Raw genomic sequence first — 12,936 nt, 5'->3', positions numbered from 1 at the left:
TGTAGAACTGAGCACTTTAATTGAAACAGATTTTCTTACCCCTGCTTGACAAGTCCCTGGTGCTGAAACTCTATATCAGTGGTGGTGAACCTATGGCACACGTGCCAGAGGCGGCACTCGGACCCCTCTCTGTGGGCACACATGCCGTCACCCCAGCCCCACCTCCCCTGCGTCCCCCTCCTCACCAGCAGCCCCCCTGGAGGAGAGTCACCCCTGGGCGCGGCCTGCACGGAGTAGCGCAGCCAAGGACATAGCCAGGCAACAGGGACAAGACTCTGCCCTCACGACCCATAGCATGCAGATGATGCTGTGGGGTGTGGGCGGAGGGCGTGGCTGCTATGGCGCTGCAGGGCTGCCTGGGTGATCTGCAGCGGGCCATGGAGGCGGTGCATAGTCCTGTGGGCAGGCAGGGCAGGTGGCGGGGTCGGAACAGGCAGGGTGGGAGGCGGAGGGGCGGTTTTTGGGCACTCGGTCTCTAAAAGGTTCGCCATCACTGCTCTATACATTCCTTCAGCTCTTTCAAATCCAGTTGCTCTTCCTTCCTTTGCTTCTGATTTCTCAGAGGAGAGGAAGAGAAAAAAGGAAATGGTTCCCGGGCAGCAGGTTGGAGGTTTGCTCTGTCAGTGTAATGGCCATAAATGAATATTATTCAGGGTGGCTTGTCTTTCAATGCGCATGCTTCCGGTGGAGGGGAGTTTAAAAGCTTTCCTTCTCAGATGTGGTTTTTCACAGAATTGCTTACCCGAAGCTGTTCCAGTGGCTCAGATTAGTGCCTGTAGATAAATAGTAACCATCTGCTTCCTGTCTGTGCTTGTAAATAGAAGGGGTAGAAAACTAACACGTGAGGATGAACTTTACCTGGAAATACTGAAATCTTCAGTCAGGTTGATCCTGCATGAACTCCTTTCCCATGGTTAGGCAGCCCTAAGTGAAGAAAGAATAGATGATGGTATAATTAAGGTTGGGGAAATGTGACCTTGTGTATTTTGGGGGAAGATTGGTTTGAAGGAAAAGGTGGCGAAAGCAGGTATGCTTGTTTTGACAGCACCGACAGGGAAAGCACTCAGGAGCAATAGGGGAGGAACAGGGGAAGGGAACCTAAGAGACTGCTAGGGTTGTGTTTGTCCAGAGCAGAGGAGAAAAAGGAATGGCAGCAGTGATCATCCTTGGGTGTATCTTGTGGGAAAGAAAAGGACGCCTGTGACAAAGCATGGCATCATTACACTGAAAGGAAAGTGAAGTAAATTAACAGCCTTATTCTCAATAAACCAGAAAGTAGGTTAATGGGGAAGCTGTCAGTAGTTTGCACAAGCTCAACTACAAGATGAGGATTTAATGACTAATTTGGAAAGAATGTTTTCTCTGGGTGTTTTGAGGAAAATTATAATTACACTTTTCAGGTCAGAGCCTTGAAATGTGGAAGGATAGAAAAAAAAATAGATGGGAGATCACAGTTAATAGTAATATGAAATAACATGTTTATTGGAACCCAAATCTTCAGCTGTTTTTATCAGGAAAATGTATGCTTCCGTACTGAGGTCTCTTGCTAAAGCAACTGCCATGTGCCACTCCAAGACATTTGACAACACAGGTTGAATGTTTCTGTACTGAGCCTTCGTTTATTCACAGTTATGTAGAACTTTATCATTAATAATTTGTAGACTCCCCCCCCTCCTCACAAACAACTTTTCATGTGTGTATTGAAAAATTAAGGTCATAGTAACAATTCCAAAGAAGTACTTGAAGTATGCTGGCAGTGAATGCATATTTAGATAATTGGCACTGGCAGTTTTTATTGATCTGTACAAATATTTTTCTCATCCTTGAGCTGTGTAAATGGTAGATAAGGCTGACATGGTCTCAGTTACAGTGACATTAATCGTTATACGAAGAGCACATAGGCTCAGCATCCCCCAAATATATTTTGCTCTGGAGTAGGGAAATCCAGGTTGCTTAGATTGCAGCTGTTCTCTTTTGAAATGTCTTGTTTATCTTCTCCCTGTATTATTGTCACTGATTGATTTGAAAAGGAAGCGGGGCATTAAAGTTCCATTCTGTAGGTGCCATTATTTCTTTTCCCCTCTGCTCTGGAGAAAGAGCGAGCTTTCAACATGCACCTTGATAATGCTGTGTATATATTGAAGTTTACTCAGTTAATGTTGGTTCGCTGGGTGTGAACCAAGTAGCAGAAGAGAGATTGTTATCAACAGTGGAAAAGGGATAAGCCACCCTCATTGGGAGGAAAGGGAAACAATCATTTTCAGACCTATTGGGTCATTGGGTTTTCACCGAAATAATTTGCCTTCACATCTGACTTGAATATATCTGTAGGTTTTAGGTCCTGCTCCAAAGTGGTGCTCCTTTCTTGATAATCTGACAGAAGAGCTGGAGGAGAACCCAGAGACAACAGTTTATGATGACTATAAATTTGTAACAAGAAAAGATCTTGACAATCTTGGTAAAGTATTACTGCTGTAGATGTGATTTTTTTGGCTTGCCTCTTTCCTTAGAGTATGACCTCAGATTTACTTATACCTTTATGTATCTTAGTGATTACAACATACAGTCCTTCAAGATGAAATGTATTTGCATTCCTGTCACTACCGGGTCTTTGGTAGAAGACTCCTGTTTTGATTTCCTTATTTTCCTAGTCCAAATTGAGAACTTTGATTTGTACCTTGATCTGAGTTGAAAGAATGGCTTATATTAGCTGATTCAAATCACGAATAAGGTACAATTTTGGTACCTGACGGTATTATGCAAAAGAAATACAAATGTAACTACCATTTTTGCAGGAATAATTTAAAAGCTGCTTGAGACTCAATTCTTTATTAGTAATTGAGGAAAATTAAACTTGTTTAATTTAGTAATAAACTGTTAAAACTCTATATAAATATATTTTACCTAGGAGAAGCCAGTTAAGCATTACATTAAAAAAATAAACTTTAAAAGGGTATAACATTTACATTAAATCTAATATGATTTTTTTTCAAATCCACTTGTCCCTTGCATTTAAAACTTTAGGAGTACTTAAAACTGTCATTTTTAAAAGATTTATAGCTAAGTAACATAAAGTGGTTATCTTAGATTTTGCAGGGAATCTGTGATGGTGACCTGGAATCAAAAGTCTATAATAATGTTGGCACCACAAGATTACTTTTTTTGTGTGTGTCATGGATACTCTGAAATTTATTTTCTAAAATGTGTGTTATATTAAAGTCAGGTTCAATATATGTATCTCCCTCTCTCTGTCCTGTCCCCCCCCCCCCAACCTCCATTTTTGTCTCCAGGGCTTTCTCATCTTATTGGATCACCCCTTCTTCGGGCATACATGCATGGCTTTTTCATGGACATACGATTGTACCATAAGGTATGTGGGTTTGCCCAAAGTAGTCAAGCTAGCTCCCTTCCTTATAGAGCACCTTTTTTTCAGGCAGACTTTTGGTTGAATGAATGAGATGACTTTTATTCAGTTGGCTGCTGTGAGTTTCATTTTATTGCCATCTTTCAGCAACGTTTAATTAGTACATAGCTCGATTTTTAGATTTATTCTCATTCTTGCTAGCAACCCTGAATATAAATCCAGCAAATAAGAGTGTTAAATCAAATGGAAGAATCATTATGCCATGATTTACGGTTTCTCCCTCTTTCTCCCTGATTGCTTTGTGCTTGCAGGTTAAAATGATGGTAAATCCTTTTGCCTACGAGGAATACAGAAGGGAGAAAATTAGGCAGAAGATAGAAGAAACACGTGCGCAAAGAGTGCAGCTAAAGGTAAAGAAGAAGCTTGGCTCATTCAGGATAAGTTTATCAAAGAGAGAGAATGAAAGAGAGAATCCTAGAAATAAACAGTATATTTGGAGTGTTTGAGAGTTGTTACTCCTGAAAGGAAAGGAGCACCATGTCACCTGCTACAGAGTTTTTCTTTGTTTTTGACCTTGCTGGGGTAAGTAGTGAGCTCTCAAAGGGCACTACTGGCGTTGGCTTAACTATCAGCAGGAATCCATATTCTCCTTCCCGCTTTTCAGGATTCTAAAAAATACCATTCTTGATGGAAGGAATTATGTAGCCCCTACGTAGATTGGGTTTTCCCGATGAGAAATGACATTTGAACCAGGTGATAAGTCAGCAACCTGAATTTTACTTTGTGCTAGTCTGGCAAAATGCCAGCGGTTGTAATATGAATGGCATAGCGCAGTGGTGGCGAACCTATGGCATGGGTGCCAGAGGTGGCATGCAGAGCCCTGTCTGTGGACACGCGCGCTGTCACCCCAGTCCTAAGCCTTCAGCTGGGTTTTATAAAACCTTTTTGCTTTAGGCCTCCGCCGCCGTGTGCAAAAACAAAAAAGTTTTAATCAGTCAATTTCAACTTCTCACAGGAAAAAAAAAGATCTTGCAAAGTTGGAATTGATTGATTGAACTTTTTAGTCCCACCCAGTCTGCTGTTACCACTGCAGCCACGCCCAGCCAGTGGGCCATGCCCAGCCAATTGGCCACACCCACCCGGCCCCCGACAATGCATAAGTTGGTTTTGGGTTGCAGTTTGGGCACTCGGTCTCTAAAAGGTTTGCCATCGCTGGCATAGTGCTTAGGGGTCACTTTGCATCACGGAGGAGGGATCCCAACATTTTTCAGGCTTCTTTGTGAATCTGAAAAAAAAAGGTGGTGGTGCTGCTGCTTAAAGAAACAGAGAGATATAGAAACCTGGTGGCAGAAAAACACCCAGTGGTCCATCAAGTTTGCCCTTTGAGTTTCCTTAAGAGTCTTCTTAATTTTTAAAAGTGGAATCCCCAGAACCAGTGACAAAGTCTGAAACCATTTTTTTTTAACTCATTTCCAAAGCATGCACTGCTCTGTGGTGAAAATAAGTATGATCCTCTTCTTTCTTAAGCCACTGGTAAAATCAGAAGTCCTTGGCTATCTCAGAAAGATCCAAGTTCTTGATGTTTTCTACTGAAATCCCTCGTATGAGCACCTTCTAAATAATTTGGGATTTCTCAAATTATCCAAGAAATCTGGGTAGATGTAACTAGAGCCTGTTTTTTCACTTAATACATAATTTGACATATTCCAAATCATTATATAGCCTATACACCATTATTGTCTGTACGGTGATTCATATATTTAATCAGCAAATACATTGAAGGTGCCAGGTGCCACACTAAAAGAGATCCATGCTTGTTTTATTCGCTAGAAACTTCCCAGAGTTAATAAAGAACTTGCACTGAAGTTGATTGAGGAGGGAGAAGAGGAGCTACAAAATGCTCGAAAGAAGAAACAGAAGGTGGGTCGCCTTTCCTTGTTCCTATTATATTAGTTATATGAAGTGAAATTGACCAGTGGTGCTGTTTCAAAGATGCCTATATCTGGATACGTGTGGGGTGATGGAGGGGTATTAAGTTCATGAGGGATCAGAAACTTTGAAAGTCCTATTTCGACTTATCCTATCATCTCCAGTTATTGGACCTCTGATGACAGGGCTAAGACTGATATCATCCTAATCCTTGGAGAGCATGACAGGAAATGGTACTCAGATGACTGAGCTAAAAGAGCTTTACTTGCTGAGGTGAATTCTGTTAATCAAAACACAATCAGAAATGAGAGTGCACTAGGCCAGGGGTCGGCAACCTTGGCTTTTATGACTCGTGGACTTCAACTTCAAAGCTGACTCAGGGAATTCTGGGAGTTGAAGTCCATGAGTCATAAAAGAGCCGAGGTTGCCTACCCCTGCACTAGGCACATCCCTGTATAGAAAGGTTATGTTGAAATTAATAGTGATGTAGTAATAGTAAAGTAATATTAATAGTAATACTAAGGATAATGTAAAGTATTTTAAGTAATATGAACTAAAAGTTACTCATCTACACAATAAACGGGGTGATACAGTTATTTGATCGGAACACTGTGCTCCTGCCTCTTGGCATTTTAAATTCGGCTTTACGTTTAAGTTGTTTTTATTTTATATAAATATTTTATATTTATATATTTTATTTTATCCCAGCAACTTCTGATTCCTGTTAGATCACAAAACGTAATGCATATTTTAGAGTTAAACTGAATGCATATTTTAGAGCAATTTTAGTGACTCAGAGAATTTTCCTTTCTAGCCAGCTGTCCAAACAAGTTGTTGGACAAGACTAGTTCCCAGGTGCTAGTATTTTTCCAGCAGCCAGGCTCAAGTGACCTTTTTCTAACTCCTAAAATGCAAGTAGTGATTAAATAGCTATGTCAGAACATTGCAATCTTAATTAAAATTAGAGTTCACTTTAAAGGTGAAACTGCCTTTTAATTTGTAAGCGAGACATTGCCATACTAACCCTGCTTAAATCCCAAGTACCTTGACCAATATAGGCTGGGCTTCAGATTTTCTAAAAAAAAAAACTACCTAAGGTAAAGGTGGGGATCTCAACCCTGGTCAAGTTGACAGGGGCTATTGAGAGTAATTCAACAAGACACAACTGATGTATGAATGCATGCTATTTTTTCAAAAGCTAGCAATAAAATCACGCTATCAAGAAAATCACTGTATGAAATTAAAAGCGTGACACCTTATGATATTAGAAGACCCTCACTTACATACCAAATACCAGCTATTTCTTTATAGCCAATTTTCAGTAAGGGATGCGCGAATCTCCTCAGAAAGATGTTCTCCAAACAATGGGAGTTATTACAGAAAAATTCCATTTATTCCATCCACAAAGGATTCTGTTGAGGACTATCACTCATACATTTAATGCAGCAATCCCCCATCGCTTCTGTCACCGTGATCTTAAAATAATCTTTATTTTGAATTATGCATAAGTACAAATAGGTATAGGAAAATCAGTAAAATAAGTAAAACGAATGAAATAAAAATAAACTAAAGTAAGATAAATAAGTCTAAGTCAGCATAATATTAGGTAAGTAATGTGGACATTTCAAGGACCGGTAAAGAATTTGGAAGAAAACACATAAAACATTCTGCCTGGCAGTTTCCTTCTTCCTCCACAAACCTGCTGTTGCATTTGTTTTACTTTGTTTAACTTACAACCTTCCTTTCCACCACAAATGGCACTCAAAACAACTGACAGTAGAAAACAAACTAAACATAAAAACTCCTCGAATGGAGAATATATGAGGAGGAAATTATAGTCCCCCAAGCAAACTCTTAAAAGAAAAAGTTGGTTTAAGCTTGATGTTAAATAAATAATAAAGATAGATAGCTCATCGGAGGAAAAAAAATATCAATTTTATTTTACAAAGCTTCTTCTTGCTTTGCAAAAGGTCTTTGGAGATTTAAATGCATTTAGCAGATATATTTGGAAAACTTTAAGCGAGGGAACTATTTCTCAACTTCCATTTTCATTTTTCTTCCAGAAAATGCCTAGCATCCTTAGTGATGACCGCTTCAAAATCATGTTTGAGGATCCTGATTTCCAGGTGGATGAGAAGAGTGAAGAGTTTAGGCTGCTGAATCCACTTGTTTCTAAAATGAGTGAGAAAAGGAAGAAGAAGTTAAAGGAGTTAGAATACCATGAAGCCTTGGGAGAGGTAAAATCTGAGAATTTGAGACTTTCTAGTGTTCTCCAATAGCTATTTATAAAAAAAATGAGATGTAATTTCCCCTCTACTGTTTGAGAAGGATCCCAGGAGGATTCAATATAATCATATTTTCTCAACCTTTCTATCCCCACCATTCGTTTAGTTCAGAGGTAGTCAACCTTGGCTCTTTTATGACGCGTGGACTTCAATTCCCAGAATTCCTGAGCCAGCTTGGGAATTCTGGGAATTGAAGTCCATGCATCATAAAAGAGCCAAGGTTGACTACCCTTGGTTTAGTTAATGTGTGCTAAGAAGCCCTAGCAAGATTTAAGATAATTGTGTTGTTCCTTTTGCATTAGACATCCAGTTCTTACTTGTGCACAGGCATACATGGCTAGCTAATAAAACACGACGAATGGCTTTCCCCCTTTATGCGGTATTTGTTCTTTGAGCACAAAAGCTTGACAAATGTGGACAGTTTGGACCAAATGGGAATGCAGCATGCACTCTGGTCATATCCAAGTAGGTGATGGTCTTAAAAATCTTACCAGGAGTGAAAATATTGTTGCAGAATAAGTTTAAAGCATTAGGAGTGTCAGCTTCATAGATAGAATATTTTTTATTGGCCAAGTGTGATTGGAACCATAAGCAATTTGTCTGCTGTTCATAAGCTCTCGGTGTACATATGAACAACAAATTGATAAATTATAAGATACCAATAGGAGATGGTAATAGGAAAGATGAGATGGATAAGGTAATTATAATTTGTATAAAACAGGGGTAGGCAACCTTGGCTCTTTTATGACTCGTGGACTTCAACTCCCAGAATTCCTGAGCCAGCCATGCTGAGGGGAAAGGGAGAGGTTTCCAAGCTGAGCCATGCTGGCTCAGGAATTCTGGGAGTTGAAGTCCACGAGTCAGAAAAGAGCCAAGGTTGCCTACCCCTGGTATAGAAAGTAGGGGATCTACCTGTTCTAGATTGGACTGGTTTCCCACAAAGGAACAAATATGCAATTTAGGATTGTTTCTGGATCTACCGATGGCTACCTTCATAGCTAGGAAGCATATTATGAATTTAAACTGGTAGATTAGTTCTGCTCAGCCCTTGGGAAGAATTGCCTAATTACAGTAATTCATTGCATAGGCAACCTCAAGAATGGTCTACTATAACTGCTTTTTGTGGCATACCCTTGTGAGTAGTCCAGAAAGTACCATTGGTGCAGAATTCAACGCCTAGGTTACTAACTAGAGTGCCTCAACATGAACCAGTCACCCCTCTGCTAAAAGATCGGCATTAGCTGGCACTTTGCCACAAGTTCAGTACCATAGCAGGCTATTTTAAAATCATCTCTAGATACATCAGGCACCTGCAGTCTTTGGATGAGACCATGTTCTCTGTGCCACAATTTTGCAGATTGATCCTGGGAGATACTGTGAAGAAAGGGTTACTGATAGCACATATGCTGTGGAATTATTTTCCCTCCCATTATATCATTATATTCCCAACTCTCGCATACTTCTGTATTTTTTAAGAATGCAGCTTTTTATGTTGGTCTTCTCTTGCCACTGTTTTATCTTTGGAAAGGGTTGTTGTTGTTTTGTTGAATTATTATAAAATCAAGGAACGGGTCTCTTTTATTTTCCCTTCTGCTACTTCTTGATAGATTGGTTCCTAATTTCAGATGTTTGCTTCTTAAGTTGAGCAGTTGGAGGCCCTATGTAGCACACACTTTGCTTCCTAGCAGTCTTGGATCCTTTTTTTTTCTCCTTTCAGCAATAGGAATATTAAATCTAATTTATATTGGATATGTTTTGTCCTTTTGGGTGAGGGGTGCTTTAATCTTTCAGCAGCTCAGGTAGAATTGTAGATCATTGGTGATGGTAATTAGCAATAAAGGCATTCTGTTGAAAATGTCTTGCCCAATCTTGGGTTAACGTCCTTTCCAAACAGTGCATCTGTAAGGCGTCACGTACTCCTAATTAGGTAAATGGTTCATTTAAGGAATGTTAATTCTTTTTTTTTTTTTAAACTGACTATTTTTGTCTTCAGGAAGAAGAGGAAGAGCCAGAAGGAAAACCAAGTGATGCAGAAACTTCGGAGTCTTCAGATGATGAAAAAGGATGGGTTGAAGAGGTCAGGAAACAGCGCAGACTTCTACGCCAAGAGGAAAAAGTAAAACGGCAGGAAAGGTTCAAGGAGGATCAGAAAACAGTCCTGGAACCAAAGTTTTTTGAGATTAAAGCTGGGGAAGAATTTAGAAGTTTCCAAGACACTGCCAAAAAGCAAACGTTAAAGAAGTAAGACTGCAATTTTATTCCATTCCAGTGATTTGTCTGCTTTTTTTTTCATTGCTCATGATTAAGATGTACTGTTGATTTCAGATTTCTGCTAAAGGCAGTTGATTTTATAGCACAGATGTAGTGAAGAGGTTTCTCTCAATTCATCATTCATTTGCACACCAATTAAAAGAGGTGCAACTAGAAACTCCATTGACTCCTTAGAAATGTTGATGGGCTGTGCATAGGGAGGCACAAGGCCTATGTGGCGTCATTGTGCCAGTGTCGTGGGCCCTTAAATCCGGATATGGTCTTAGGCTGATATGTTATAGGATCCATAGTCTCCTAGCCAATCAGCCCACTGGCCTATCCTAATGTAAAGATCATTATAAGTGGTCTTAAGATACTTTAATTAGCTTGGTTCCTCCCTCCCTCCTTTCCTCATTTTTGTGGTGAATTTCTGTTCCATTTGCTCTGAAAGCACAGACAGTTAACTATACGGGAGATGATATGCTGACCATGAAAGTAGATGCTGAGTTCATCCTCTCATTTTCGTTTGCAGAAAGTCACTCGGCGATCGCTTGCAACTTGAAGAGAGAGTAGGCGCACTTAGTGTACACGATACCACTGTAGGAAGTAAGCAGGTTACTTTTAAATTAAAAAAGGTAAGCATCAATCCTAAATTTAAAACCGTCAAGACCAATGCAGTAGAAGTACTAAGTTGTCCTTCGGATGAGACTGCGGGTGGATTACTGTTTCTAGAGCGGAATGGTCTATTCTTGGGCCAACTCGGCAGACTTGCCTCTCCCTTTTCACTTTGCATATTTTAATTTGCTGCCACTAGCTTTGAGAGGGGTGCTAAATCTTTGTCTGATTGTGTTGTGACAGCTAGATCCATATAGCATTATGCTTCTGCTGGGTATTGACTTGACTTCTGCAGAAGTCTAGCCAAAGCAGAAATGGGATAGATCTTAATTTCTTTCATATTCACACCACCACCATCCTCACCCTCCACACACATTACCTGTAGGCCCCCCCCCAATTTCCTAGCAGCCCCGCTCGCCATCTTTGCTTTGATCATTTTTTTCAGGTGTCATCCCACATTCACAAAAAACATATAGGCAAGATGACCGGAAGTGGGAATAGGAAACTGCTACCAGTTTCTTAGAAACCAGGCCATAATTTATACTACATAACTGTAAAAAAAAAGTAGATTTGTTTGAAATAAACTGAAAAGAGGCTTTAAAGTACTACATCAAAAAGACAAATTTTGCTTCTCTTAATTGTATCCAGATGGCTCGGTGAATTAACTATCTTCTATAAAGTATTTTGGTATAGCTAACATAGGAATTTTCAGCCTACAGCCTAAGTTGCAATTGTAGACATCTTTAAGGTTTTTGTCAGTTCCGAGAGAGTGGAAGAGGAGATGTTTTTCACATTTTCCTTGAGATTTTTCACATTTCCCCCTCCAGCCACACTTGTATTTCTGCCTGGAAATCTAGAACAAAGCAACTCTGGGGGCTTTTTCCCCCCACAGTGGACCAAACCATTATAATTTTAGCATCTAAACTTAACTGTGAACTCTTAACACTATAAGCAGATTTTTTTAAAAAAAAAAACCAGTTATCTACTTGTTTATGTTTCTTAATAAACTTTTCATTAAGTTTTATTTTATTTTTTTATTTTGGCATGTTCACACTGTTTCTTCTTATCTCTTTTATGGGACTATGAAGCTACTTGCAAATTTAATGATCACATTCCCACCCCCCAAAGCTTTTGGTTTCTCTCCCTTTTCCCTGTTTGTCTCCCAACCCATAAGTGAAGATGGAGAAGGGAAAAGATACAAATGGAAGGAGAAGGGCGACACTTTGTCTCTTCCCTCCACTAAGAGATAATCTATTCAAATGAACTCCGTTGGATATATAAATTATGAGGTTGCCTTTAAGTGATTTTTGTAATTTGTTTGCAGTCCGAGCACCATAAAAAGCAGCAGGAAGCAGAGAAACTCCATCATGAAGAGAGGAGAAAAGTCCGCCGGTCCGCTGGCCATCTCAGAAGTAAACAGGGAAACAGGCGACGCTTCCATTGATGGAGCAGTTCGGCTTTTTTTTTTTTCTTTTGGGGACCCAGAAGTTTGTTTTTTTAATAGTGGATTGTTCTCCACTTTGACAGAGGAAAACAGTCCATAGCCCAATTATGTTGTGGGGAAGCATAGTGGATCTCCTGTTTGCCCCGGACGTGTTACTGTAATGTTTCTGAAGAGACAGCAGTTGGTTATTGTATAACCTTGTGTGTGGTGGCTGATAGGTGTACATTCTATGTGAACGTGAATAAATACGAATAATATTGTGGTACTTCAAATGGCTCTACTTCTTAAGAATCGGGAAACCTTGCTATATTTTTATGGCATATGAACAATAGTACACAGCCCTGTTGATATACTGCATATTCGGACAACCAAGCAGTTAAGATAACATTTGCTTCCCTTCTTCCCAACTGATGAGGTTAAAATGGGCTTTTATTCTAGCAAAACAAAAGGAAGGATTTACTTTGGAGCTCTCCTTGGTGATAGTAATCTGTTTGTGTTCCTGAAGAGGAGCTAAGTTTAAATCAGTGTATGGGAGATTTGTATGCAATTCCATGGATGTCAATTTTATTAAACAGAACCTGAAAAGAAATCTTTCCTACATTGGGTACTGGTTTCATGTCTGCTCTGATTTTACATATATTTCGCCTACTGTAACTTTTTATTTTCACTATTGACAAACACTGGGTTAGGGTTAAGGTTAGGGTTAGACTGAGCCTACAGTCTGTCAATATGAACGATATATTTAATGTGAATTTCATTTCAGCAGTTTCTAAATAGCCAAGTGTCAGTTTACTCAGGTGCTGGGTTCATGTTTCTATGTGTGAGCACCAAAGTTTTATGAATTCTTTTAAAATAACTTCTACTTTAGATGGAAAAATTTAATTGACTATTATCCCCACTTCCTATCTTATCAACAGATAAGATAGAAGAGATATATATTTCTCAGAATAAACACTCCTTCCATCATTTTCTTTAGAGTATAATAAAAGTGATTAGCTTGAGAAAAAAATGTAGAAAAGCTAGGAAGGGAAAATTGAAAGGAGATCTGG

At 39.4% G+C, this 12,936-nt stretch overlaps 1 protein-coding gene across 1 annotated transcript in view; it reads left to right on the top strand.

Moving 5' to 3' along the window:
- Positions 1–12,476, top strand: part of NOL10 (nucleolar protein 10) — a 38,357-nt gene extending 25,881 nt beyond the window's left edge. The window contains exons 14-21 of the mRNA XM_039331872.1: positions 2,332–2,458; positions 3,291–3,370; positions 3,676–3,774; positions 5,195–5,284; positions 7,357–7,530; positions 9,572–9,819; positions 10,361–10,463; positions 11,768–12,476. Coding sequence (XP_039187806.1) covers positions 2,332–2,458; positions 3,291–3,370; positions 3,676–3,774; positions 5,195–5,284; positions 7,357–7,530; positions 9,572–9,819; positions 10,361–10,463; positions 11,768–11,887 — 1,041 coding nt within the window. The 3' untranslated portion in view covers positions 11,888–12,476. The remainder of the gene's footprint in view (positions 1–2,331; positions 2,459–3,290; positions 3,371–3,675; positions 3,775–5,194; positions 5,285–7,356; positions 7,531–9,571; positions 9,820–10,360; positions 10,464–11,767) is intronic.
- The last annotated feature ends 460 nt before the right edge of the window (positions 12,477–12,936 follow it).

The sequence above is a fragment of the Crotalus tigris genome, unplaced genomic scaffold (assembly GCF_016545835.1).
Source record: "Crotalus tigris isolate CLP2741 ecotype Arizona unplaced genomic scaffold, ASM1654583v1 scf7180000024439.5362192, whole genome shotgun sequence".
Lineage (NCBI taxonomy): Eukaryota > Metazoa > Chordata > Lepidosauria > Squamata > Viperidae > Crotalus > Crotalus tigris.
The sequence above is the reverse complement of the archived record's forward strand: the minus strand, read 5'-3'. Positions and strand labels throughout refer to the sequence as shown.